This window comes from Notolabrus celidotus, chromosome 17 (genome assembly GCF_009762535.1).
Source record: "Notolabrus celidotus isolate fNotCel1 chromosome 17, fNotCel1.pri, whole genome shotgun sequence".
Lineage (NCBI taxonomy): Eukaryota > Metazoa > Chordata > Actinopteri > Labriformes > Labridae > Notolabrus > Notolabrus celidotus.
Genome location: NC_048288.1, coordinates 23,919,706 through 23,946,163, shown reverse-complemented (window position 1 = coordinate 23,946,163; position 26,458 = coordinate 23,919,706). Strand labels below are relative to the sequence as shown.

Sequence of the window (26,458 nt, the reverse complement as noted above, 5' to 3'; positions counted from 1 at the left end):
GCCAAATCTCAGGGGGAGAAGAGATAACTGTGGGGTGAAAGGATCCTGATGATAACACGGCACAAACTTGAGTAACAGCTCTTTAGACAAAGGAGGTCGAGGAAGTAAAACAAAAGAGCTAAAGCAAACTTAAGAGCAAAATACAACCAGATTACAGGCTCAAAAAGGACTATAGGGTGGAATTATTGCTTATCTCCCACAAAATTGAACAGAAATGGAAGATTCAAGCTTTAAAAATGTGTAATCAGCAGCTGTATTACACATGTATTATTTATAAGGGCTAATCATAGCTGCACAGAATGGTTGAGAAAATGACAGCCATTTGCTGATAAGATAAGTGTCATATAAAAAAATAACCACACCACAAAGTAAAAGTGAAATGTGACTATGTGGTTGAGTTTGAGAGGAATCAGCGTGTCACTTACAGTTTTATCGTGGGGTAACCACGAACACCGAACTCTGAGGCCATTCCTGCAACACAAAAAACAATTAGAGCATCCCTGACTAAAACACAAAGTTTTCAACACGCGCTTTGAGCATCCTGATGTAATTTCCTTCTGTGTGTGAGTGCAAGATCAGGAACATCAACTGCACCAATACCTCATTACCTCATTTAGCAAAGAATACACTGAACCATCTATTAGAAAAAGGAGAGAAGGAAAAATAACCTGTTATATTTAGAACTTTTCACCATACGCTACTACTTATGCTAAGCTAATCTAAGCTAAGCTAACCTACACTAACACAGCTGTTTCTTTACAGACTTAACTGATTGTGAGAGTACTACAGATCTGATTCAAGAGTAAGTCTCTTCTGATTTCAACTAGGGATGACCACAATTAATCGATTAGCAATTAATTGATTGTTAAGAAATTACTCGAAACACGCATTTTTGTTATCAATCTTCCATCACGTGGAACAAACATCATGTGGTCTCATATTACACTCATCTATCAGGGAGGTGTTTTAAGTTTAAAGCATGTTTCGATGTGAATCAGCTGTTAAAGGTGTTGTGCACAGCGGAGACGCTCAGCTGGCGGCTGCGGCTGCGCGTCAGGTCTCCATGCGCGCTTTTTAAAGAGGATCAATACAAAACTGCTGCCAACAACAACACAGACACAAAGGTTGACAACTTTAAACAGGACATTTCAACCTTTGGATACGAAGGCAACAGACAGGTGGGAAATTCAGGTACGCTATGTTTGCAGAGCAACAACATCAGAGCCGTTTGGGCTTTTCTGCCGCTGGACTGATGATGACCCGGTTGCGCTCCCGGCTGACACCTGACTGAATACACATGTTTATTTTTCTCAATAAGAACAAGTAGATATAAAACTGGACACTGAGAGTCTGAAGTAATTTTCTGTTAGTATTATACGCCTTCACTTTATAAGATTATGTCCGCGTAGAATATTTTAATGAGCCTGATCGTTGATATTCTGCGTGTCAAACATGTACCCGTATTCAATCCCATCAGTTAGATGCATTTTTGTTTCTTTTGACAGGGAATTTGTATGATTGGCCAAAAATCTTGAAAATGTAAATATAAAGGTTATTTCAGCAGCATGGTGCTTTGGCTGACACCTACCCCCCACTAGTGGTTTCAGAGATTAATAATAACTATATATAAATAGTCAGTGTTTATGCTGTTGGTCTTGTTTGCTTTTGTAGGTCTTATAGAGGCATCAGTATGAATTTCAGTCTATTCCGGCACCATCTAAAAACTCCTCACAGGAGCTTTAAAAGGTAGAGCCAAATATAATCTTGATAGGTTTGTTTACAAGACTTAACTAGCACTGTCACAGTCCTAGCTTTTCAAGCCATGGCATGATCATTTCACATTAGCATATTGTTTAATGATATCCAAAATCCCTCTTTCACATCATTTATGGAGGGTCAAGTTGGTCCAAGACGTCATCACAGGCTGTAGAATTCCAATCTTTGTCTCTAGCAGATGAAATAATAATCTAGGCACAAAGCTGCTGATGTATAAGATATTAAACTTCCTCTTCCTCGACTCACCAGAGTAAGCAGTGGCGTCCATCTTTCCCACGCGGACCGGCGACCCGGAGCTCTTGAGCTCAGCTCCCACATCATACCATACTGGCTCAAGCTTTTTACAGTAACCGCACCACGGTGCATAGAACTGTAAATAACAAGGAGAAGAATGTAATCAGTTGATCATATGAAAACATACAGCTCACTTTGCATTGATACAGAAAACAACATAACTTGAAAGTAAGTAACCAAAAGATTGAGAGAGGAGGACGTTCTGAAGAGCACACTAACAGAATATTTCGCAGTAATGTTTTTGAGTTGGTTTTTTTTTGCGAATGCCTCTACTGAAATGCATTAAAGAGTTTTTCTGAACTTGAAAAGCTTTTAAGATTGTGTTTTGCTTTCCTTGCACTATGAAGACTGCTTACTTGATATTATGTTTGATCTCTGAAGGAGGTTTAGAGAAATGTTTGTGGGAGAAAAGTGAATAATGGTCACAGCAGTAGCAGAGTTTATTTGAATGCGTTGCTGCTGCTGCTGTTTTAGGATCAGATAAAGGGCTGTGTGAGGAAGTGAGAAAGAAAGCACAGGGCTCACTATTGACATACTGTGAAGCTGAACTGTTTAACTTGATCAAGCAAACTTGTTAGCAAACAGTTTCTTATTTACGCATCCATCAACAGAGCTAAATTTGCCTCTTTATGACCTTTAATAACAAACAAGACCATCAGAAGCAACACTGACACCTTCTCTGTTGTCATTTTGAATGCCTGAAACCGTCCTGAGGGGGTAGGTGTCAGACCAGATGATGGACATCTCGCTTCAGAAACAGCCTTTATTTGACTGTTTTCATGGAAAATAATCACATTGCCTGATAAAGTTGACTCTTAAAGACAACAGGATGAGGCTTTAGTTGAAAACACTTCTTTTGCATGTAAAGGACAAGAGATAAGAGGTATCACTTTGTCCACAAGGGGGGCGCCAGAATTGATACGAAACAAAAGTTCCTCACAGCAGCTTTAACACAAAACTTGCTAATTGTGTGCTCAAAGAGTTGATGCTGTGGAAGAAAAGTCTGCTGCTTTCAAAAACTTCACTACCAGAGCTGTGGGAATATACACAAGCAAAAACACTTATTTAACTTAGTTTTTTACTTTTCAGAAAATACATTTAGCGTCACTACAGTGGTCTGAAATAACCTGGATTCCAGCTCTCTCCCTAAAATCTTGCTAACAAGCTAACTAGCTTTTCAGGTGCTTAATGCTCAGGGCTCTCAAATTTTGAACTCAGTTCAGAGTGAGATTTTGGCGGGGACAGACAGATCGCGTCTCCTAATCTGCGTTCACTCTATGCGCATGTGTATCCTTTTCTTTGGAACGTAACGTTGCGTTGTTATACCAGGATAGAGTGGTGCTATTTTTTGATTGGCTGTTGGGTAGCTGTATTTCTTTCTTTCTTTTTGATTAGCTGGTGCGTGGCAAGCTCATTCTGAGCTATACGGGAAACCCACTTGATTCTTCCTACCTGATCCACAGTTTAAGGAAAAACGGCGCAACTTGGTGGGCGCTGTCCTAGTATTTACTCTGCGTGAGAAATACAAAGTGTGCCGTGTGAGCGTGTGAACAGGTTGAAATGGATGAGACTTGAGAGCCCTGTTAATGCTCCAATGTGTTAAGGAGCTGGTGACTAACTATCTGTTTGCTATGCAGTTAGCTTACAGTGAGTTTTTGGTCAAATAAGCTGCTTTGACCATTGTTTTATTCCTTACCCTTGAGTTTTGCTAGCTAGCTAGCTACTAATAACAGAAAACCTATAGGACTGTTTTGGCTGATGTGTTAGCTAACACTTGTCGTTTAATACATCAAGGAGACGTACAGAAAAAATATAAGCCATTTATTCCAAACTCTGTTCTAGTTTTCTCGACTTTCTAAGAAAAACATATGGCTATCCATGTGCTTTTTACTCCAGTGAATTCAAGAGCTAGTTGCTAACTTTTCTGTTTGGTCTTTAGTGCTAAGCAGCTAACCTAGCTTAAGGTTTGTGGTTGAACTTATCAGACATTTTTGCTGCTAGTGGCTGCCAAAATGTTATTTTGCTGTTAACAGGACTGACATTGACTGTAAAACTAAGTTTTATAGTAGGTGCTGTAAAATCACAACTATTAGCTAAACAGAGAGCTAGTCAAAGTTTTTTCAAAGGTCAACAACTAAAAAACATTTTCTTTGTTATTATGAAATTAATGATACGTAAGGATTAAAGCTAGGGTTGGTAGTCATGGAAAACTAGCATGAATTTGAATGTAGCGTTTCCTTGGTACTCCGTCTAACAGCAGGAAGGGATTTGATTGGTTTCATATTTTGGCTCCTGATGGCAGGGATTGGTTGGTGTTTTCCCAGGTTTACTCTGGCTGTAGATAGCGGCTTTTTTTTCGCTCTTTTTTAAGAACACATTATGTATTGATTGCCATCGGGACAGAAAGATCAATTTGACCAGTATAACAAAATGTGTATCTAAATCTGAATACGAACCCCAGCTTTGAATGACCCAACAACACAGGCAGTAGTTCGGGTTAAATTGCACCCAATGGTATGGATCAGTCCCACTGAGTTTGTTCTACCTCAACTTTAATTTAAAATCTTTCCTGTGGACTTCCATTCATTTTTTTTCTCCATAATTATTAATTGCTGGAGCTCTGGACACAGAGTGTAAAACGAACTGCATCGTCCTTATAAAAAGTTGACACAGTGTTCAGGACTCACCCCCTCTGCAACCCAAACTAGCAGCATGAGCAGCTCTGAGCTCTTGAACTTCATAAGCTTATATGGGCCCACACAAACTCTGATATAAACCCCTCCGAGCCCCCCTGGCTTTGGCTGGCATGCATGACTTCTCATTCACTAATCACAAACACAGAGGACAGTCAGCACAGCCCCTCCAGCATCCCGCCCTCTCACATCCCACCCTGACTGCTGCCACTTCCGTAGGGGATGATGTGGACAGTGGCGTGCTGGATATAAAGTAAATCACGGCTGAATGGACCCAGACTGGTCGGAGCGTGTGTCTTTGTGTGTGAGTGTGTGTGTGTGTGTGTGTGTGAGTTTGGGTGTAAAATGTTGGACTCACATCAACCAGCCAGATATCGGTCACTCTGGTGTCTTTAAATCTGTAAAAAAAAGAAGAATGCGTGACTTTATATGACATTGTTGATGAATTGAAATGTACCCTACACTTCTACTGTGAATAACCCACTCTGCAAAATGATTCATACGTGTGAAACAGGTGTCAAAATTGCAAGGTACAATACAATATGATACCATACTATCAGGGGTGGAGAGTAAGAAAGTAAATTTACTTGAGAACTGTACTTAAGTACATTTTTTTCAGTATCTGTACTTGACTTGAGTATTATTTTTTGGGGGAACTTATTACTTTTACTCCACTACATTCAGAAGACAATTATTGTACTTTTTACTCCACTACATTTCAATCAGCTCTAGTTACGCACTACTTTTGCTTTGAAGTCAGCTCATGAATTTCCTTCTCTTTTCTGAAATCTGACCCTAAGACAGTAAAATGTGTTTGTGTAGTTCTGTTTGTCTCAGTGGTTTAGCCATACTTGTATATCGTGCGTCTCCATGGTTGAACGTGCAGCAAACACAGAGCAGTAATGATGGCTATAATTCTCCACTTGAGCACCCACGGCCATATCTTTAGCCCGGGTTAGAGGTTTTTAAAATGAAGAATGATACGTATCATTGTTTCATTCCAGATGAACATTTCAGACTAAGTTGTCTGTGCTTGGAGTAACTTAGTGTCTGTTTTTATGCCATGGTATAGTTTTTAGAGATTTCAAGTAATGGTTTCTAAATAAACATAATGTAAATACATACAAGGACTCTACCTCAGCTGCTTTTGCACATTAACCGTTTACTTAATCATTTACTTATCTTGAATACTGTCTGCACCTTAATATCATTTGCACTATTATCTATTTACGTTGTCCATTTTTAAACTGTCACTGCACTACCTGCACTGTGTACATATGCTGTTTTTTTATAACTGTATTTTATGATATTTTATTGTATTTTATATTTAAATTTTTTGATTTTTAAAAGCTGGAAGAGAGAAACAGCAACTCGTTTTTCCTGTATGTCTCGTATATATAGTGAAAATTGACAATAAAAATCTTTGAAATCTAACATAATGTACTCCTATGTATTCTTGACTGCACTCATGCTTTGTGAAAATACGTTTTGAGATATTTTTAAGAAGTACTTTGAATACTTCAGTATTTTTAAAAGCAAGTACTTCAGTACTTCAACTCAAGTAATAATTTGACAGAGCAACTTTCACTTGTATTGGAGTAATATTTGACCTGGAGGATCTATACTTTGACTTAAGTAATGAAGACATGTACTTTGTCCACCACTGCATACTATACAACCTGATACCTGGTCCACATAGTAATATCATTATATGATGTATATAATGATACATCATATAACCTAATTAAGCCCCCCAATCATGAAGACAAGCAAAAAATACACACATACACAAGTGACTAAATCTCTGCAGACTTTCTACTGAAGGCACCCAATTAAAAAGTATTTTACAAATAGAAACCCAAGATGAATTCAAGCTGTTGATTTTTTTTGTTTTTAGACCTTTGGTAAAAGCATTAACCTTCAAAACATGGTGAAACTGCATCAAACAAAATGTGCAAAACTTGCCAAATAAAAAAAGACAGGAAACAAAGAAGAAGTTCTGAATTTGACTCGGATTTGCACGCACATGCATACGAGTAGGAAGCTGCATTACATGCTCATGTTTTGGTGTGCTCACAGTACAGGAAGATGAAGCAGAAACACAGCATTAAAAGAGGAGTGCATCACTTACGTGTCATCTAGATCTTCAACAAATGCAAGCACCGCTGAACTCAGGAAAGCCGCAATAACTGCAATGTTAAAACAGATATACAATGCATATTATATTCCAAACAGGAGCTTAGTGCCGTTTCTATTCTCCAGCCCTGCAGCCTAAAAACCTCATGACTGAAGCATCCCCAGCTAAAGCTGTCGTCCCCGGCTAAGTGTGCATCATTTTGCTTCCTAGTTTCAATAACAGGAGCTTAATCACTTGTTTTAACTGAGCCTAGGTTAGCAGGTATGATCCGGAGGTACGTGTATGTGAAATAAAAAAGGAAACATACCTCCATAAAACAGGGAAGCTTTCACTACTGCCATTGCTTCGAGTGGAAACAGCAAGCAGGAAATACAGCTGCTAAATCAGGATGTCGTGCGCATGCGCGGGGTCACGCACACTCCCGGAGGATTCAAGCGCCAAAAGAGACGTTTTATTAAATGGTGTCAAAACAATGAGAAGAACGTGGTAACATGCATTTAAATGTATTATCTGTCCATAATTACTTATATTTAGTGACGTTATATATGAAACAGCATGTATATGTATATTGTTATATATGTTTTCATTAGGATAACTAGATGTAGCTACTGATACTGACCACAGGGTGATGCTGTAAGATCATTTAAACAGGCACGAGGCCAAAGCTCCCAATGGTTGTGTCCTCCTTTACAGTATAATTATGATAACACTAATGCACTATAAAAATACTTCACGAAAAATAGAAACCCTGCATTCCTCACCATGCTTGTTACACAAAATGTACTATGTCCTATGTATTCACCAAGCAGAATTCCATTTTTTTTTTTTTTTTTTTTTTTTTTTTTTTTAATTTTTTAATTTTATTATTTATTATTTATTATTTTGTATTTTATTATTTAATTACTATTTTTTCAATACAAAAAGTACCTCTGCTACTCATCACTGCACTATTATCATATTATTTTAGTCTGTACATATTAGTCATTCCTATTTGTTGTTCTTTTGTATTTGTAGCTGATATTATTATTATTATTGTTGTTGTTATTATTATTATCATTATTATTATCATAATTATTATTATTATTATATTTTTATTTGTATTTTTATTTTTATTTTTATTCTTGTACAAAGAGAGCACAGCTTACCAAGTCAAATTCCTTGTGTGTTCAAGCATACCTGGCCCATAAAGCTGATTCTGATTCTTATTCTGATTCTGGTAAAGAACTCATTATCACTGGCTGAAAACAAAATCAGATATTTATTTTTCTGGTATTCATCTGATTTTTATTTATAGATTTTATTGTAATGATTTTATTTTATTTTCCTGATACTTTTCTGATTTTATTGTGTTGATTTGATCTTCATGGTTTTATTTTTTAGAATTTTTTTTTATCACTTTCCCTTACGCTTTTACCTATTACTGTTGTTTTCAGTCTCTCTGTGCTTTTGTGCAGTGGCGGTTCTGGGGAGGGGCCAACAGGGGCCAGTGCCCCTGTAAAACTGAACCTGGACCCACCTAAAAGCTTTGGTATCGCGCCGATGTTACAGGTGGAACAGATGCGTGTGGCACTTGGTTCCAGTCCCTTAGAGCACTAAAGGACTCATGTTGAGTGTAAACAGCCAAACAGCTGCTGTCAGTCTGCATTTTGATATAGTACACAGTAGTATATATGTCTAGTATATAGGAATGCACTGATGTTTTGCCAGTTTGTTCTCAGCCAGTCAGAGCCCCTTCTCAGTCTCTTTTGTCAGGGTTGAATGTGTCCCTCTGACAACACCCTTGGCCCCAGCCTGGCCCCCCCAGTAAAATTGGTATAGAACCGCCACTGCTTTTGTGAAGCACTTTGGGCTGCATGCTTGAATGTATGAAAGGTGCTTTATGAATACAAAGTTGAGTTGAGTTGAGTTGAGTTGAGTTGAGTTGAGTTGAGATCCGTGATAGGTTGGCGACCTGTCCAGGGCGTACCCTGCCTTCTGCCCAAAGCCAGTTGGAATTGGCTCCAGCCACCCGTGCCCCCTAACAGGATAAGCGGTCAAGATAATGGATGGATGGAGTTGAGATCCTTCAACAGAGTATAACTGCTGAAAATGCTCCACTAAAAGTAAAAGTCCTAACTTCTAAACCTTTCCATGGTGGGAAAAATAAAGGTGTCACAAAAGCGATTTTTAGCAAATACCGTACAAGAATTACCTTTGTTAAAATATTTCTCCTGATAGCCTCTATTATTAGCTATCACCACATTTTCATTATGATTTTCAACACAAAAAAACATCACATTATAATTTTTTTCTTGAAAATATTTATTTGAGAAGCTCTGATACTGATAATGTGTATCTAATGCTGTATGAGTGGTTCAGGAGTTATAAAAATGTCACCACAACAACATCAATTTTAACATTTATCTCCATTCAATCCTTTTGACACAATAACATCCAAAAAAAAAATCTAAGATCAATCATGATAGCATAAAATTAAATCACAAGGCATATAATGGTTAGCTCAATAAAGTTCTAATGAAGTTAACAAAATAAATATAATATTTTATGTTAAATTATTTTCACATCCTCTACACTCCCCTCCCCTGAATCTCACACATCTGGCTGGTACAAAGGTTCAATCATATGTTGTCAAATATCACTTTATTTGAAGTACAAGCATTGTGTCCGTCCCACACTCAATCTGCTTTGTCATGGCCGATGAATAAACCCAGCCGGGAAAGGATTTTTAGGTAGACTATGAATTCCACATTTGATATTTAAATATGAACTCAAGCAGAAATTTTAACAACTTAATTCAGTTTCTTTTCAGTTAATCATATCATAACTAATATGTGTGCTGTTAACTCTTTTACTACTTAAATTTTAAATCCAAAAGATAACTTATCACTCATCTAATTCTACAAGAAACAGAAAGTAAACAAAGAAAAAGTTTTGCACCCTGAGAAAGAGCTGCACTTTCTCATGCGGTGAATGGTGATCATGACTGTGTTACTAAACAGACTCATGTGGAGGAGCATCCTGCTGTAGTCTCGTGTGCCAAGTTTGTGAGGGTTGAATGGCTTTGTATCTGAAGGGGGCAAAAACACACTGGACACACGCCGTTAGCTCACAATGTAATGCAACATTGACTTCTGCATAAACAAACTGTCAAAACAAAGAATACAGATAGACCTCCTCACATCCAGCCCAGCACAAATATATGTTTTTCAGCCTTCACTTGCATTCAAAACACATTTAATGCTCCGCTGTGGTCCACAGTTCCATGAAAGGCACTAAAAGAAGTGGAAGCATAGTGGGAGGGCCCATAAAACACACAAAGGGCATGAATTTTAATCAACTGTTTGCCCGTTTCACACTCTTCTCCTATAGAAAGTTTTACTACAGCACCATCGTTTGTCTTTCTTTTCATAAAGAGAGGACTTGTTTTGCAGACCAAGCTGCAGACTCCCACAGTCAGCTGTCTCAGTGAACCCACACACGTCATCTTACAGGACGGCTCAGATGTGACCTGGACTGACCCATAAAACAAAGCTTTCTTTGCCCCGTTTTATCACTGTATCTCATGGCAACAAGAGCAGTGAGACGGTTCAGTTATACCCAGAATAAAGGCAAAACTGATGCTCTGTTAAGTTAGGTTGATGGTTTAGGAACCCAGAATAAGCAAAAATACTGTACAAACTATACGACTTACACGTATTACATTCTACTTTGAAAAAAATACACAAAAAGGCAGCATTGGATCTCAATTTGAAAAGAGTGTGTCACAACAAAGTGATGATTACACTAACTTTTTGTTATATCCTTTAATTTGAAAGTACTCCAAGAATCAAGTAAAACAGATGCATTACAATGCATCATAAACATGTTTTAAGAAAATGTCTTGGTTTGAGCTTAATCTGGAGGACTTTGGACCAAAATGGAGCCTATACATTATTCTTATACCTTGTTTTTTAGCTTAACTTGGTATTTTGAAGCTTGAGTCTATCTTCAATTTGGTCTTGAAGTACTCTCAAACAAAAGAACCAACTCTATTACCACAGCAATGAAACCAGAATTATTCTCCTGGCTTTCTCTTGGAAAAAAAGTGTTGAAATGCTGGTGGAAATGCACCATGAACAAAAAACAAACAAACCAACCCTTCTAGACAATTTCCTGTTTTCCCATAGGAATAAAACACTGATGATAAACCTTTACCAAGGCACAGTTGAAATGACAATATGCTTTGCAAATGGATTGCAAATCATAAAAACATGTCATAGAAAAAGAAAGCTTTTAAGTAACAATGAACATTCCAACACTGTAAATGTCTTCTTTATAGCTAGGCATGTTCCCCTCTTCACTGTGGTTGCAGAGTTTTTAAAAAGGTTCCATCTGTTTGCAGGATTTCAGGACCTACATTTTTTGCCTAAAGGCAGTCTTGTTATGTCTTTTCATGACACACTTAAGTAAGACTTGGAACGAGGCACACTGGTGATGTTGCTTGAAGTGGCAGACAATGAGCAGCAGCAGCATTTCCTTGGAGCAGCTATGCGTTGGCAGCATTGCATAGCTGGGTTCCAGTTAAGAGTACATTGGCCTCATGTGTCTGTCAACAGGTATCACTTCCTCATTCCAGGATGTCCGTTTCAAATGGGACCAGATGGTAGTAGGAAAGGTTGGTGACATATGCCTCTGTGTCCTCATCACACAAGTCTGCTTCCATTGACAAAAACTCTGATCCATCATCATACCTGGGAATAAAACAAAACACACATTACTCAAAGGACAATACAAACCTGATTATTACTAACATAAGAATCAAACGTGTGTTAAGTTTGATTAAGGCTCTGTTAATGGTCTATGTCAGCTCAGAAGGACTAGTGAATCTAGGATAGTATTCAAAACCTCCTTCTTGCCTACAAAGCTCTTAATTGTCAGGCACCATTGTATCAAAAATAGATTTTAATGCCCTATTACCCCTCTACAACATTAGACTGTCTGAGCTCACAGGCCTGTTTGTGGTAACCAAAGTCTCCAAAAGTAGTATGGGCAGTAGAGCCATCAATTACAAGGCTCCTCTCTTTTGGAATCATTTACCAGTCAGGGTCCTAGACACCCTCTTTACTTTTAAGAGTGGGCTTAAAACTCTTCTTTTTGATAAAGCTAGTTGGGCAAGCTCGGGCTCGGACCAATTCCTAGTTATGGTTCTATAGGCTAAGGCTGTCAAAGGACTTGACACATCAGGCCCCCTCTCTGGTGGAAGCATTTACCAGTCAGGGCCCAGGAGGCAGACTCTCTCTCTTAAGAGTTGGCCTTAAATTGTATTTATTTTTATGAAGCCTATTGATGGGGCAGGCTGAGGCTTGGGCCAGGTCCTAGTTATGCTGCTATAGGCTTACACTGCTGGAAGACCCAACACATAGAGCTCTCTCTCTGTCTGTATTTATCCATGTCATATTAATGCATGTCACTCGTTCTAAATCTGCAAGCCCCATTAAAGTCACTAACGATAGATCGTCTTGGGAATTTTTGTGCTCCCTTGTCTCATAGGTTCCTGTATATTGTTTCTGTAGGCCGCCTGCTGTAATGCACTAGTTTGGCTCCAACTGCTACCTCTCGACTTCACCTGTTACAATTATCCCTATAGGTCTATAATCATCACAATCACCATTCTTGCTAATGTTACATATTTGTTCTGGCTTTGTAGCCATCATCTATATCATATGTTGTTCTCCAGCTAACTTATTCTGCACCCCTCTATCCCATTTTAACCACCCATCCAATCCAGGTTGATGACTGATCACCATGAGTCTGGTTCTGCTCAGGATTGCTGTCTGTTAAAAGGTTGAATTGCCTTTTTTGATACATTATTGCCAAAGGCAGGGTCATGGTGAGCCTGTGCTGGATCTCTGTAAATAATATAACAAAGAGTAAGGTCTAGAAAAGCTCTTTTTGAAAAGTGTTGTGAGATAACTTTTGTTATGATTTGGTGATATAAACAAAACATGACTGATTGAATTGGTTGATTGAGTACAAGCGCAGATGGAAAGATTTTAAATATTTGAATAGTTATGTAAAGCCTTGTTTTGTGTGTAGTCTGAAGAAGAATGTGTTCCCCTTTTGCTTCCTACACACACCCTCAAGGAAGGAAGAGGTGCACAGACAAACTTCCTGTCGGGGTGTAGGGTCTTGGAGCCAGTTATAATTCAAGTATTTCCACATTTACTCATTGTACAAGGCTAAATATGTAGAAAACAGGGTAATTTGTGTTTGCAGTTTCTAGAACAAATCTTAAAGAGGTTTCTTAAAAAAAAACAGTAAAATGAATAAGGACTGGTCTAGCTACTCACGTATGTTCCACAGAGTCTGTTGATGATGGCCTCTCTTTTTCTTCAGGAAGGTTGTGATCAAATACGATTGTTTCCGTGTTGGCCAGACAGAATCCATTGGACCGCATGATTTCTAAAAAGTTACAGAGCGTAATATTGGATCAACTGTTAAGTCATGACACGAGGGATGTCAACAGTGAGTGCCAGATGTGTACCTGATATCTTGATTGGACTCTGAAAGCACGGCTGGATCCTGTGGACTTTGTCGTTCCTCAGCACCTGGTCCAGTGGGGATCGTTCGAAGAAAGTCAACATGACCTCTGACCTTGAATACTGTGGAGACAGATTATTAGTATTCCAGTCAACATCTGTAAATTTCCAAATGCTTTACATACTTATACCCTGTAACAGTAGACATTGATTAATCATCAAATACTGAAAAAACATGCCACGACAGTACTGATGTGAAAGTCTTTGTAATAACCTTGCACGGCATGTTGATCGCATTCTTCAGCAGTCTCTCCACCTCGTTCAATTTCTCCTCAATGTCGTTCGCCTCTTTGATTTTTACCAGACCTGAAACAAACATATAGAAATGTATAGGTATGAACACATAATGTGATATTATCCGCTCTTGTGTGATGACAACAAAATTGGTTTCAAAAACACGAAGTAAACAGATCACAGATAAACCTGAACACTGATGTAATTCAGTCCAACAGTTTTACAATGATTCTACGATGAATTCTTTCATTTTGATGCCAATAACCTGATTGGTTGTAACATATCAGAGTGATGCAAGTAACTGCATGTGCTTTTTAAATATTTTATGTAATTTCTTAATCTGAACAGCTAAACCTATCAAAATATCTTCCTAATGGAATATGGTCCATGATTTTCCAAGAATGTATTTGATGGTCCAAAAGAATTAAGTAAGTGAAAAATGCCAGGTAGTTGGTTGCCACAATGGTTAAAACTACTCCATCACAGCAAGATTAAAGGTTCAAAGGCAGTGTACCTCCTAGGTGGAGAGAATATCTTAAGGTCGCTGGAAATGCCTCCAAAACAGATGATTTTTATTACTTCCTGTCAACAATTAATCGCACAGTAAGAGATTTATTTCAAGGCTTGTGAAGTCAAATTTGTGTAGCAAAAAATCATCTTTCTAGGTGAAACTGACCTGAGGGGTTGTATTTGTAAAATCATAGGGGCTGCGCAAATTTGGCACACCCCAATTTTCATAAAATTTCTCCTGTGGGCCAATTTTTCATGACTTTTGAGCATATCTAGTAGACTAAAATGGGCTCCAAGAGGCAGATAGTAAAATAACCCCAACAATTTATAACTACAATAGGGATATCCAACCATTCTGGCAAAATAATTTGTTTAACCCACTAGTGATGGTCAGCACCACAACATTTAATTGTATAGTCGACTCAACATGCACATCTCTGGTAAAATCCACTACAGAAATATCACAAATGCAGCAAAGATAATGTAAAAAAATAAGTTAGTAAAATCAAACATTCAGCAGTGAATGCAGAAACCAGATAAAAGAAGTGGCCCATGATTAAATAGTGTGGGCTGTTCCTGTGGTTGTGATAAAACAATGCAGCTAGTTTAACCTTCACATATGTTATCAGTCCAGAGGTCAGGGGATAAAATACAAAGCAGGTCTGAATTTATCCCTGATTGGAACAGAAGGTTGCAAACAATGCATGTAAAAGGTAGTGTTTAATACCGTAACCTTTAGAATATCAACACCCACTGATATTTGTCCCTGAACTACTTATCATTATCTAAAGTGTTACTTTAATAATAGAGGAGAGTAATAATAGTGGTAGGGAGGGTTGCTCTGTCTGTGATAACATTGTAATCCAGCATAAAGCTATCTGTAACTGAGGAGGTGTTGAGAGTGTGAAATCAGCACTTTCAGCGATCCTAGGTTACCGCCCAGGAGAGCAAGCAGTGGGCAGAGCTTCATTTACGGTCATGCTGACAAAGGGATGTGGTGAGGAGAATAATGATGCAGACAGGCAGCCACACTGACAGGCCTATGTCTGCTGTAAGTGGTCACACAGCGGTTACAGTTACATGGAAGTACTGAGTCAGAGAGCCTAAAGCAACACGGTGCACAGTCACAGGCTCATCCATTTGTAATAGCAGCAGTGATGACATCACACCCCAGGGGGCATGAGGAGTGATGAGCTGTAAAGTCAGTACGAGGAACCGAGTGAGCCTCCCACCCAGTCTTAACCTCATACTGACTCAAGATCAGGTTTCTTTAGTGTAACAAATAAGGTTTCTTCATGATCTGCTTCACAAATCATACATTTTAAAGGCTTGTACAGAAACCTTTTTTTTGTTTTATCCCAACATAATAGATGTGACCTGAAATTTAAGGGCAAATAACTATTAAGATATTCTTCACTTAAAGCTGCTGTTGGTAGGAATGGTGTAAAAAACTGTACTTTTTTTCTGCTGGGTTTGGAGAAAAGGTCATAATACCAATCGGTACTCATCTGTAAGTGAAGTAATTTGAGATTATGGCGAAATCTCTGTTTTTTCCAATTCCTTTGTATCAAGCAATGTTATTATTCCCCTCATTTGCGTTATCATGGACCAATCAGAGCTACTCCCCAACCCTCTGTCCTGATTGGTTAAGAGGCAGCCCCACTACGTCCCCCTGATTGGCTGGGAAGGCTCTACTTCCTCATAGAATGTGCACAAATATCTTTTGTGGGCGAGGTTATGACAGCAGAGAGGGAAGGGGTAGTGTTGACATTCGACGACCAACAGCAGCTTTAAGAGAGTTTTGTTACATTTTTAGCACAGTTAAAATAACTGAGGGAGAGCTGTTAAGCAGTAAATGTGGTGACTTGTAGATATACTTCTGTCATTTGTTGTTTGCAACATTACATCCCTTGAAGAAGCGTCCCATTCATTTTGTTTCTGATAAGTCTCAGTTTCACTGTAAATAGTAAGTTACAAAAAGACTTCACTCTGGCTGACTTGAGTGGTATTAACCCCTTTTTTGTGATTTACTTGCAATTAACAAGTCAGAAATATGCCTTCTTAACTGAGCTGCTTTTGTGGCACATCATCAAGCAGTTTGTCGCTCGAGTTGAATTTTTTCTTTCATGTTTTTTGGCCATTCTGGCTTCGCTGACAGGAAAGCTTATGTGTCACTGGAAATGAGGAGCACACCCTATCCAATAGGAAAAACCATTACCCAAATTTGCAAGTTTTTATCTAGAAGCTATGGAGAGCTGGACTTGCAGAAACCATTTTTATGAGGTTAAATCTATTGTTGACAAATTACCGCTCATGGAAGCCGGGATGTCATTACAGTGAACTGTGTTCAACCTGCTTTTGCTCTCCATACAGACTGTTTCTCCTGCATAAAACAAAGCCTGCCAATATTTGACTGCAATGCTCCTTGAACTGCAAATGAAAACAATAACACTTTTGTATGTGAAATCCAGGCACTTGTCTACAGATTCCAATATTTTGTGTATGGAAGGAATAACTTATAATATAACCAGAAAGTTGAATCAGTACATCTAAAGAAACAACAACTTAACAAACTACAGGTCTCACTGTCTAGCATTTTAAACTGAAACAAAGCCTGGATGATAAACACTTCAAACCACATCCAGTCCTGTTATTCAATATCCTTGTTAACATATTAGTAAAGTCTATGTCCTGCCGCTTTCAGGGCTCTAATGTCATAAATCAAATTAAAGACAAGTTCATATCAGCTATAAGGTGCATGCTCTCGGTATACACACCAACGGTTGACATAGAAACAGGGTTAGATGAGGAGGAGTTTTTCATCATACGTTATCTGAGGGTTTCTTTGGGACTGCTGACAATCATCAGAACTCATCTCATTCCCTTAAAAGGCTGGTTCTCCACATTAAAACTGACTGTTTGCAGAAACAGTGTAGAGTCCAGATGAGCTCATCCTCTGCCCATCAGCTGATTATGTCTTTTTAATCAATATTTAAAGTCAGCCTGAGAGGTCATTGATTCCTATGTCATAAAGAGCTTCTACTTCACATTGGCCTTATTTGAATTTATAAATACAATCTAAGTGCAGGAGAACCAGAGTTAAGTGGGTTTACTTTAAAAAACAGTATCAGGCTGTGTACAATACCAGGTTACAGTGAAATGGTTAAATATAAGAAACAGAAGTCTGAGTGGTTATTTTTGCAACAGCTTGGTTTCAGTTGTGCAATATTTAATTGTGGTAACCGCAGTGTGTCGTCGTAATTTGACGATGCCTGCTCTTCCAATTAGAGAGCGTGGATTCAAAACATACATGCCCTCATGCTGCATTTTCATACAAACAAACGTTAGTATAAGAATGTGATATGTATCTTCACTCTGTCTTTATCCCTATAGTTAGAACAAAGTGGCATGTTGCACTGTGTCATCAGAGTCCTCTGTAGACTTCCTCTTTCATTTCTTCTTCTGCATAATGAAGCTAAAACACTCAATTAAAGAGGAGTGGGGGTTTAGCAAAGTTAATGTAGGTCATCCGAATCAATGAAAGTGTTTAAGAGCACAAAACTCAGGGCTGTACTGCTGACTTTGTCCAAGCAGGCAGGTGGGCGGGACGAAATGCCATCAATCCTGACGGTGAAATTGCAGAGCACCTCTTACTTGCCAGAGTCACCCCTCCGTCTGTTCTTCTCTCTCCACACTGAGGCTCATGGGAAAACCCTAAAAATACCACACAGGCACATTGCAAAGACGAGAAAACAAAACAGGTTTCATCTGTAAAAAAAAATCTCAGGTTAGCTGTGTTTGTTGAAATTACAGGGTGGTCCTGTAGAAAACGTCTTCAAAGACATTGACACAAAGTGCAGCTATGTTTGCTACCCACCAAAGTCCCTGAGTGCATTTGCTCCAATTTCCTGTGAAGAGATTACTTCCTGCATTGGCTTCCTGGCTACAGATTCTTGAGTTTTGAGTAGACAATGTCCTTCATTGTCCACGATTTAAGATTTCAAATTCAGCCCCCTGTATTTTTGAGCATATTCACTTTTTGGGATCAGCAGCTTTGCAGAGTATTCATCTACCTATAGCACTACAAGTTAGTAAAATGTAACAATAACAGTAATTACACAAATACATGACATTTTAGCATGTATGCTGGCCTCATAATTTTCTGTAATTGCACAATAAAGTTCCTGTCCACGACATGTATGACTACATGTTGTGTGGACAAGCCACCTCATCTATAAGCTGAAACAACAAGTTAGAAGTAGATGCATAAGAGGAACTCTACTGGACACGAGTCATCTTCCACCACAGTATCTAAACAGTCATCAGATGTTGTAAGCAGCAGTTATTTCACAGCTGTCCTCTGCATGGATCTGATAAGCACATGTCAGCAGTCTAACTATCTATCATCTAACTGCTAACTCTCCACTGTTTCATCAGTGTGTTATATCTGGAGGCTTCAGTCAACAAGATATCACGTCCATATTGTGTTTGTTTACACGTTTCTTGCTCATGGCGTGCACAAGTTTGAATTCTTTCTGTGGTTATGTCTCTAACATCAGTACCCATTGATCAAAAATCTAGATCCCAAATAATTTAGATATCATCTATTTGAATTACTTTTGCGCTGGTTGGCCTCGCAGTTTAAATGCGACCCCATGCACAGAGGCTGTGATTCTTCAGCAGTCACAGGTTCTACTCCCAGCCACGACCCTTTACTGCATGTTTTCACTCTCTCTATCTACCCCCTACTTCAACTGTCCCCTCTAGTAAAGGCGAAACTGCCCCAAAATATAATAATAAATAAACATTTTTCTAGATTTTCTCATCCTCTGCTGCAGAAACCCTCATCCATGCCTTCATAACAGCATTCTTTACGGCATCCCCTCCACCAACCTCAAAAAACTTCAATATGTCCAGAAAATCCGCTGCCCAGTTACTCACCCACTCCCGCTCCAGAGCCCACATCACATCTATCCTTCAGCACCTCCACTGGCTCCCCATACAACACCGAATCCACTTCAAGATCCTGCTCATCACCTACAAAGCCCTCAATAACCTCGCCCCCTCATACCTGACCGACCTCCTCAAACATCACTCCCCATCTCGCAGCCTCAGATCATCGGATGCCAATCTCCTGTCCCCTATCACCAAGTCCAAGCACCGCACCTTGGGGGACAGAGTCTTTGCCATCACTGCCCAAACTCTCTGGAACTCTCTGCCTCCACACATCTGCAACTCTGACTCACTTCAATCATTCAAAAACCACCTCAAGACCTACTTGTTCAAAAAAGCATACAACACAACACATGACCTCAAACCCTGCCCCACCTCTGTCCCTGTTTTGTTTTATTTACCTGTTTTATTTCTTACTTTTAATCTATGTAAAGCAACTTTGAGTATTAAGAAAAGCTCTATATAAATCCTATGAATTATTATTATTATTAATTATTATTATTATTAGATTAACACATTTAAACTGCAAAATCAGCACGATTTTACCAATATCAAAGAAGGGTATTAGCTGTCTCTTAATCTATATCACAGATCTAAAGTAAAGTTTGCATGACTCCAACATAAAGGGTCTGTTTGTTTTTTTTAAGTTGGGTTGTATGAGGTACTTGTCAGTAAGTGTATCACCCACAGGAGACCCCGGTTAACTCAGCCCCTTTGTCGAGAAACCAATAAGGAAGTTAGGTCGTAAAGCTAGGCTATATTTTAGCAGATAATTTAGGTAATTTTAGGAAAGTCCCTTCAATGTGCTACAGGCAGAGGAACACATATCTGTTGCATTCAAAAATAATTCTAAAGCAAAGGGGCTTTGGACAAGCACTAAAAACGTCAAAATATGGCATTAATAATTTGGTCAGACTAGACTCAATTACACAGTAAAATTGAGCCTGTCTGCAGCTGTTGATAGCCTAGCTTCTGTTCCGCCTGGTTTCTCAGCAAAGAGGTTGAACTGACTAGAAACTCCTGTGGGTAGTAATACACTAACGATTGACAAGTTCATCACAGTTTTTGTAATGCATACCAAAAACCCTGGTGTGAAAGGACACATTTCTCTTTTATTGCCAGCATCTATTTGTTCAGGCACAGAAAATTCCATAAGAACTAAACAACAACATGCTGTTTCAAACATTTTTTAAAATGTGATCTTTCAGATGTGCTGGTAGCATATTTTGAAGCCAGTCAGAACTGCACATTTTTTGGACATAATATAAAAGTGCTTAAAGTTGCATCTGTGGTGTAATGCATCTGTTTTATAATTTTCTCAACACACCCTAAGAACATGATCCAACAGTGCAACAATGACCAACTAAATTGATGACTAATAAGTATCTAAGAATAACATTCACAGTGATTTTAAGCTCAGCCTGCGTCAGCGCTTCTCCGGATTCTGGTTCATGCGGAATGTGAGCAACAGCTTCCTGTCTGTGTTCACTCAGAGATCACATGTATGGTAAGTGTTATGAGGCCTCGGCCATCCAGAGGGACTAAATATGGCAAGTCCACTCCTCTCACAGCCTCCCTCTTTCTCTCTGTCTCATCATGACATCAGTCTGAAAGCTCTGCACGCCTTCCTTGTTGCCTGGGTGCCGCACAGAAACAAGAAAACATGAGCGGAGCCAGAAACTGGAGCAGAGTAGACTGAGAAAGGCCAGAGCCGGGAATGTTTAATTTGAAGGGCAATTAAGGATGCAAATGAAATACTGAACAAAGGTAGGAATCTAGGAAAGGGGAATGTCATTAGTCCTGCTGCCTACTAACATTGAATTGTTGGGTTTCCTTGAGTCAATAGAGCACAATAAACATCTACTTCATTCCTGTTATCAGTCTCAATTAGCCTTAATCTTTTTAAAGAATATGAAGGGGGTAAACAGTAAAAAAAGAAGTGCAAAGTGACTCACAAGGTCTGGAATCGTACTTCCCACAATGCACTGCACCCTGTGCTGGCAGCCATAGAGCACTGAGCTGTCAACAGGCTTGTCAGCTATTTCAGTGCCTGAGCAGGAAGTGAAGCTTTCCAGTCACCACTGAAGGGATGTTTCCAAAACATTCCTATAGGCTCAGTGGGTAGAGACAAAAGGGAAGTGCCAAGGAGACTGTGTGGGGAGATCATACACACTGAACAAGCTGTGAGCTCTGCCAGACTTGTTGGCAGTGCCACAACACTGCAGTGTCAAAGATCCAGACCCTGAGGGCCAAAGGTGTGAGCTATGGACGGTCCAAGACTGCCCACGAGAAAGACCTTTACTTTCATCAGGTGACACTGGACTTCACAGAAACACCTTCTCAGGAATGATTAGCGTACAATCCAGTGATTATTTTCTCAACAGGAAACCAGGAGTCTGTCAGGCTTCTTTGGGACATTTTAAAAGTAATTGCAGAGATTTTATTTCCAAAATGTGATTTTGTTTTACAGCACACAAATGAAAATGTCCCCCCTGCGGCTAAAAGGTAAAAATCACCAAATCTGGACATGCATACATTCATCATAATAACATGTAAATGTGTCTGGATAAAGTGATAATGTGATGCAACATTAAAGCAGCATAATTTTACCTCCACATACAAAAACATTTTCGTGTACAATATAGTGAGGATAGTGATTCCTTGCAGGCAAACTTCTCCTATTACTGGCCTCAGCTCTGAATTTCCAGTACCGACATTGGCAGGGACAAAGGGACCAAAGTAGACATTGTTCAAAGAGGATAAGACAAGAAAAGGAAAGAACACTTTGGCTCGGGGCCTGGCTCACAGATTGGTGTTGGAGTCATATGTGAGAAAGTGGACTTCGTTCTGTACTCTGTAACTATGGTGGCATGCCAAGTGACAACATTTGGGGCTGGTACTAGGACACCCCTAAGATCTGATACCTCAAAGTTTGGTGTATATTAATGTTATGTCTGCAAAAACTGCAATAGCTATCTGGAATACTTTTCCCACTGCCTCTGGCTGAACTACTCCAGAATTGGTTACTGGTTTCCAATTAGCAGTTAATGACTGCTCAGAACATGACAGACATTTCCACTCCCCCAAAAGATTTATGGTGTCTCAAATGCAGAGACCAAATACCCACACAAAAGTCATTGCTGGTACTTTTCTACTTTCCCACAGGGGTCCAACTTAAAAGCCACAAAGAGGTGAAGGCAGGCATTAAAAACAGACCGCTTTTTAGCTCCTAAATATTAAAAAGCATTTGAAAACAGGCTCTCGGCATGTTAGACTTGTGGTGTACAGGTTATGTGATAGGTCTGCTGATGTGACATGTGAAAGTGGACTTTGTTAAATATTAACCTGTCCACACAAAGAATGTAAGTCTGGGCTTTGAAACAGTTCAGTTTAGTTTAGCCCTAACCCCTTATTGATTATGTTGATGTTCTTTTACTTTGCTTCCTTTATCGATGAAATACTAGTTTATCTTTATAATGCATCATTCACTTCATCTGTCTTCTTGACCTTACGGCCCTTATGGAATGTTAAGCAATGTCTCTCTTTTCACACAGCTGGTTAGGAAGCAGGGTCTGACTATAATCCACCAAAATACTTTTCCCAAAAGCAAAAATCCAGCAGCTGCTGTGCCACCCTAGACATACTGTAAACAGGAATATCACTTTGCAGGGGTTTTCCTGTATGGGCAATAACAACGATTTCCTCAGAAGAGTCCACCAATGGTGAAATTTCTCTGGGCTGGTGGAACCAAAAATGCAGAGCCTAAACTTTCTAAGTCCTTGAGGGTTGCCAGTTAGACATATTTGTTCTATAAACACTCAAACCACAGAAACTTTTTTCCACAATAGTAAATGAATAAAGTAGACTTCAGCAAGTACAGCTCCTGTGGGTCTCATTTGAACAACATGAAGAACAGATTGCGAGGTCATGAGGCAATATGGACTCATGGGAGTTGCTGCCTGACATTACACCACGACTCTCACTCTCATATACATCATCTGATATTGTTCAGGCTACCAAAAGAATCATCTCTTTTTATAGATCCTGCAAAAAAAATGCAGAATTTGCAGGCGCAGGACCTCATTTCAGTTTATCTTAGTAGTATCATTGACCTGTGTATCTGTGAGCTTTGACTTTGAGCTGGATGAAAGTCTGTGTGCAGAACAAAAGAGGTGGAATGCAGTCCTGGGGCCCTAAAATGGTAATTAATCAAACTCTGTAAATAGATGCCTGCATGCAAGTACAGCTAAGAATCTGCCCTCTGAGGCTGTGGCTCAACACAAACTCAGTTCTTGCACCTCAAGTTGCTAGTATGCCTGTAAATAAAAGCAATCCAAGAAATTGGAAGTCTTGGCTGGAAATCCTATATTCCTTATCCAGAAGCCCCAAATAGTTGGTTGTACACCTCTGAGGCATGTACCATCATCATGAGACAATAACTAATGAATTCAGAGACTGACAAACCAAATGCACAAATATCACAGATAAGATGATAAATGTCTGCGTTCGAGTATTGTGGGAAATTTGGGACATTGTAAGAACAGCCAATTGCATAAGAGTTGGGGTGCTGTATAAAATTTTGATTAAAAAAATAATTTGATGGATTGCAAATCATTTAATGCCTATATTTTATCAAAAATGGCGCAAAGAGAATAAATGAAGTGTTGAAACTGAACATTTTTATTGTCTTTGAAAATATGGGCTCATCTTAAATTTGATGCAAGCCACACGTTTCAAGACTGTCTTCTTTTGACAACAACTCTTTAAACGTTATAAACTACTGTATATGTTGCCTTATTATTTAATTTTGGGAATTGAACCCAGGCAGCTCGCTATATGGGCGCGCAACTTCACTATTAGGCAAAATCTGGACCCTTTACCTTAATTTTTTAAACTAATATCGTGTTTAATCGATTTACAAACCTTCAAATTCTGTTTTGATCTACCTTTTACACAGCATCCCAACTTTTGGGGAATTAGGATAGAGTACAACTAATCATTTTAATGTAGAAATGTTACTAATGTTTTACTTTAAATATTCCGTTAACCCCTTGCAGGTCAAATTGACCCATTTTGAAGTTCAAAATTACTTTAAAATGTTTTAAAAGTATTATTTCGCATTTCTAATGTCACAGTGGATGAAAGGCTAGTGGTAGGCTTATTAAGAGGTTCCTTCAATCTTAGGTAATATATGCCTTCCAAACCAGCTAAAAACAGCATCAAAATCTGGGCAGAATGTGACAGCAGAGGATTCTCTTGTTAATTTATCAACATCACTACTTAAAAATATAATAACTCAAAATGTAAAATACAATAAACAAAAATCTATGTCATGTAAAACTATTGTATTTATATTAAGGGCTTTTCAATGTACATTAAAAAAAGTTGTAACATGAATTTCATAAAAAACAAGTGAGTTATCTTCATTGAACAATGATCAGTGAGAATGAAAGAACACCATAGCACTAAATATTAATTTAAATGGTTAGTAATGGAGTTAATAATAAGATTTAAAAAATGTTTATTGCTATTTTTTGGGGTTCTGGCACTTTTTTCAAGTTGACCCAGGAACGTTATTGTTGTCCCTGAGAAACGAATATAATTGTGCCAACTGCCATCAGACTGTTGAACAGTAACGGAGGTCATGAACAGATCCATGCCATCCCTGCATTGTCTGTCACACTCCATCATCTCATCCCGAACTGACTCTCTTGACTGCTGCTGGCATTATAATGCACAATATACTGTATTAAAATTATTTTTGCCATATTACATTATGTTATATTACATTATTATTGTAACTACAACTCATGGTCATATTACATACCTATATTTATTTTTATTTATTGCTTATTTTGTCATTACCAACAATAATCTCACCATGTCAACCTGTCACTACTGAATCATTTTTAATACAGCCTGTAATTACTTCTATTTAATCTAAATTCCATTGTAACATTGTATATATCTAAATTGTATTCTAGCTTTATCTATATATTTTTATTTTTACTTATCTTATTTTATTTGATTGTATTTTATTTTACTTATTGAAACTTCTTCTTGATTGTACTTATGTCTGGGTTGCTGTAAAAACTAAATTTCCCCCCTGGGGGATCAATAAAATAATATCTTATCATATCTTATAAGAGGAGGGTTAAATGAAAGTATAGCTACTTCCTGCTTCTTAAACAAAGTTAAAGGGGGCCCTACCTGCCCCTCTATGGCCCTACATTTTGCAGCTACGCCCCTGTTCATAACGTTACCACATGCAAGTAATGTGATGGATCTGTTGTTTGTGACACTGGTGTATCGTTCCTTCCTGCCATATAACGGTATGCTACTGTCCCGTTATTTCCCAACACACCCACCTTCTGTCAGCGGTGACTTGGAGAGGTCTCTTCTGTCCTCAGGAAAGGACTCCGCCAGTCTTTTAAAGAGCCGCCCCAGATCCGAGTAACTCCGATGCAAGTATAAAATGTTCCTGTCAGACCACTCCGTCCTGATCTCGTAAAAGTCCTCTTCCTCTCCCCGCTGGCTGATGATGAGTCTCCGGATCCCGTTGACCCAACAGTCCCGCACAAACATGTTGACCAGAGACGTGCCTTCAAACACAGACGATGCCATTCCTCAGACGTCAGTCCAGCATGCTGCCCTGCTCTGCTGGGGCGGCAGACAGCGGCGAGACACTCTAATGTGACAAAATAGATCCACACAACAAGGAAAAGTTTGTGAAGTTCTCTGTCGGGGCTTCTCTGAGCAGCAGCTGTGAGTGAGGAAGAGGAGGTGGATAACTCCTTAGCGCATCATGCGTAATCTCAAACGTGGCATGCTTTGAGAAGAAAAAAATAGACTTTAGAGTCACAGATACCGCCCCTGTGAAATTGATTTGGTGTTATTGATCCAACAGCAGTTTAAATTCCACGTCATCCTTTTCAACACAAGGAGAAAAAAGTCCAAAGGTGGTCTCAATCTAAATCTCCAAAAGTAACCTGCTCCCTCTTTCAGTTCCCAATATTCACAACATTTCACTTCACTCTGTCTGGATCAGCAGTTGCTCTTCTTTCAGCACAGTTTCCTCCCCTCTCCTTCCTCCCTCCTTCCTTCCTCCCTCCTTGACAACAGGGTATTATTATGCAAAGAATGCACAGGGCTGCAAAGGGGAAACCGTGCACCTCCTTATTAAAATCAGGAGGAATTGCTTATTATGCTCTAAATGCCACGTCTACTGAGTTTGAAATAAGATTTTTTTGGAAATAATCTCAGGAAAATCTTAAGGAATATGC

The 26,458-nt window shown here is 38.9% G+C and overlaps 2 protein-coding genes across 2 annotated transcripts in view; both read right to left on the bottom strand.

The window, feature by feature from the left end:
* Window positions 1-7,317, bottom strand: part of LOC117828894 (protein disulfide-isomerase TMX3-like) — a 50,808-nt gene extending 43,491 nt beyond the window's left edge. The window contains exons 1-5 of the mRNA XM_034706287.1: window positions 7,208-7,317; window positions 6,895-6,952; window positions 5,122-5,161; window positions 2,023-2,146; window positions 426-471 (exon numbers count right to left, since the gene is read on the bottom strand). Coding sequence (XP_034562178.1) covers window positions 426-471; window positions 2,023-2,146; window positions 5,122-5,161; window positions 6,895-6,952; window positions 7,208-7,241 — 302 coding nt within the window. The 5' untranslated portion in view covers window positions 7,242-7,317. The remainder of the gene's footprint in view (window positions 1-425; window positions 472-2,022; window positions 2,147-5,121; window positions 5,162-6,894; window positions 6,953-7,207) is intronic.
* A 1,863-nt stretch (window positions 7,318-9,180) lies between these two features.
* On the bottom strand, window positions 9,181-26,233 carry pxdc1b (PX domain containing 1b). Its single transcript, XM_034705852.1, has 5 exons — window positions 25,544-26,233; window positions 13,693-13,784; window positions 13,424-13,541; window positions 13,230-13,341; window positions 9,181-11,630 (listed from the first exon to the last, which is right to left on the bottom strand). Exons 1-5 carry the CDS (start codon window positions 25,797-25,799, stop codon window positions 11,507-11,509), a joined length of 702 nt encoding a protein of 233 aa, XP_034561743.1. The 5' UTR covers window positions 25,800-26,233; the 3' UTR covers window positions 9,181-11,506.
* Window positions 26,234-26,458: the final 225 nt, after the last annotated feature.

What these genes read in the sequence shown, in the direction of transcription:
- pxdc1b (XM_034705852.1), bottom strand. Translation starts at nt 25,799, where the DNA reads ATGGCATCGTCTGTGTTTGAAGGCACGTCTCTGGTCAACATGTTTGTG. An exon ending in CAAGTCACCGCTGACAGAAG is followed by an intron (nt 13,785 to 25,543) that starts GTGGGTGTGTTG and finishes TGTTTGTTTCAG; the next exon opens with GTCTGGTAAAAATCAAAGAG. An exon ending in CGATCAACATGCCGTGCAAG is followed by an intron (nt 13,542 to 13,692) that starts GTTATTACAAAG and finishes CTGTCTCCACAG; the next exon opens with TATTCAAGGTCAGAGGTCAT.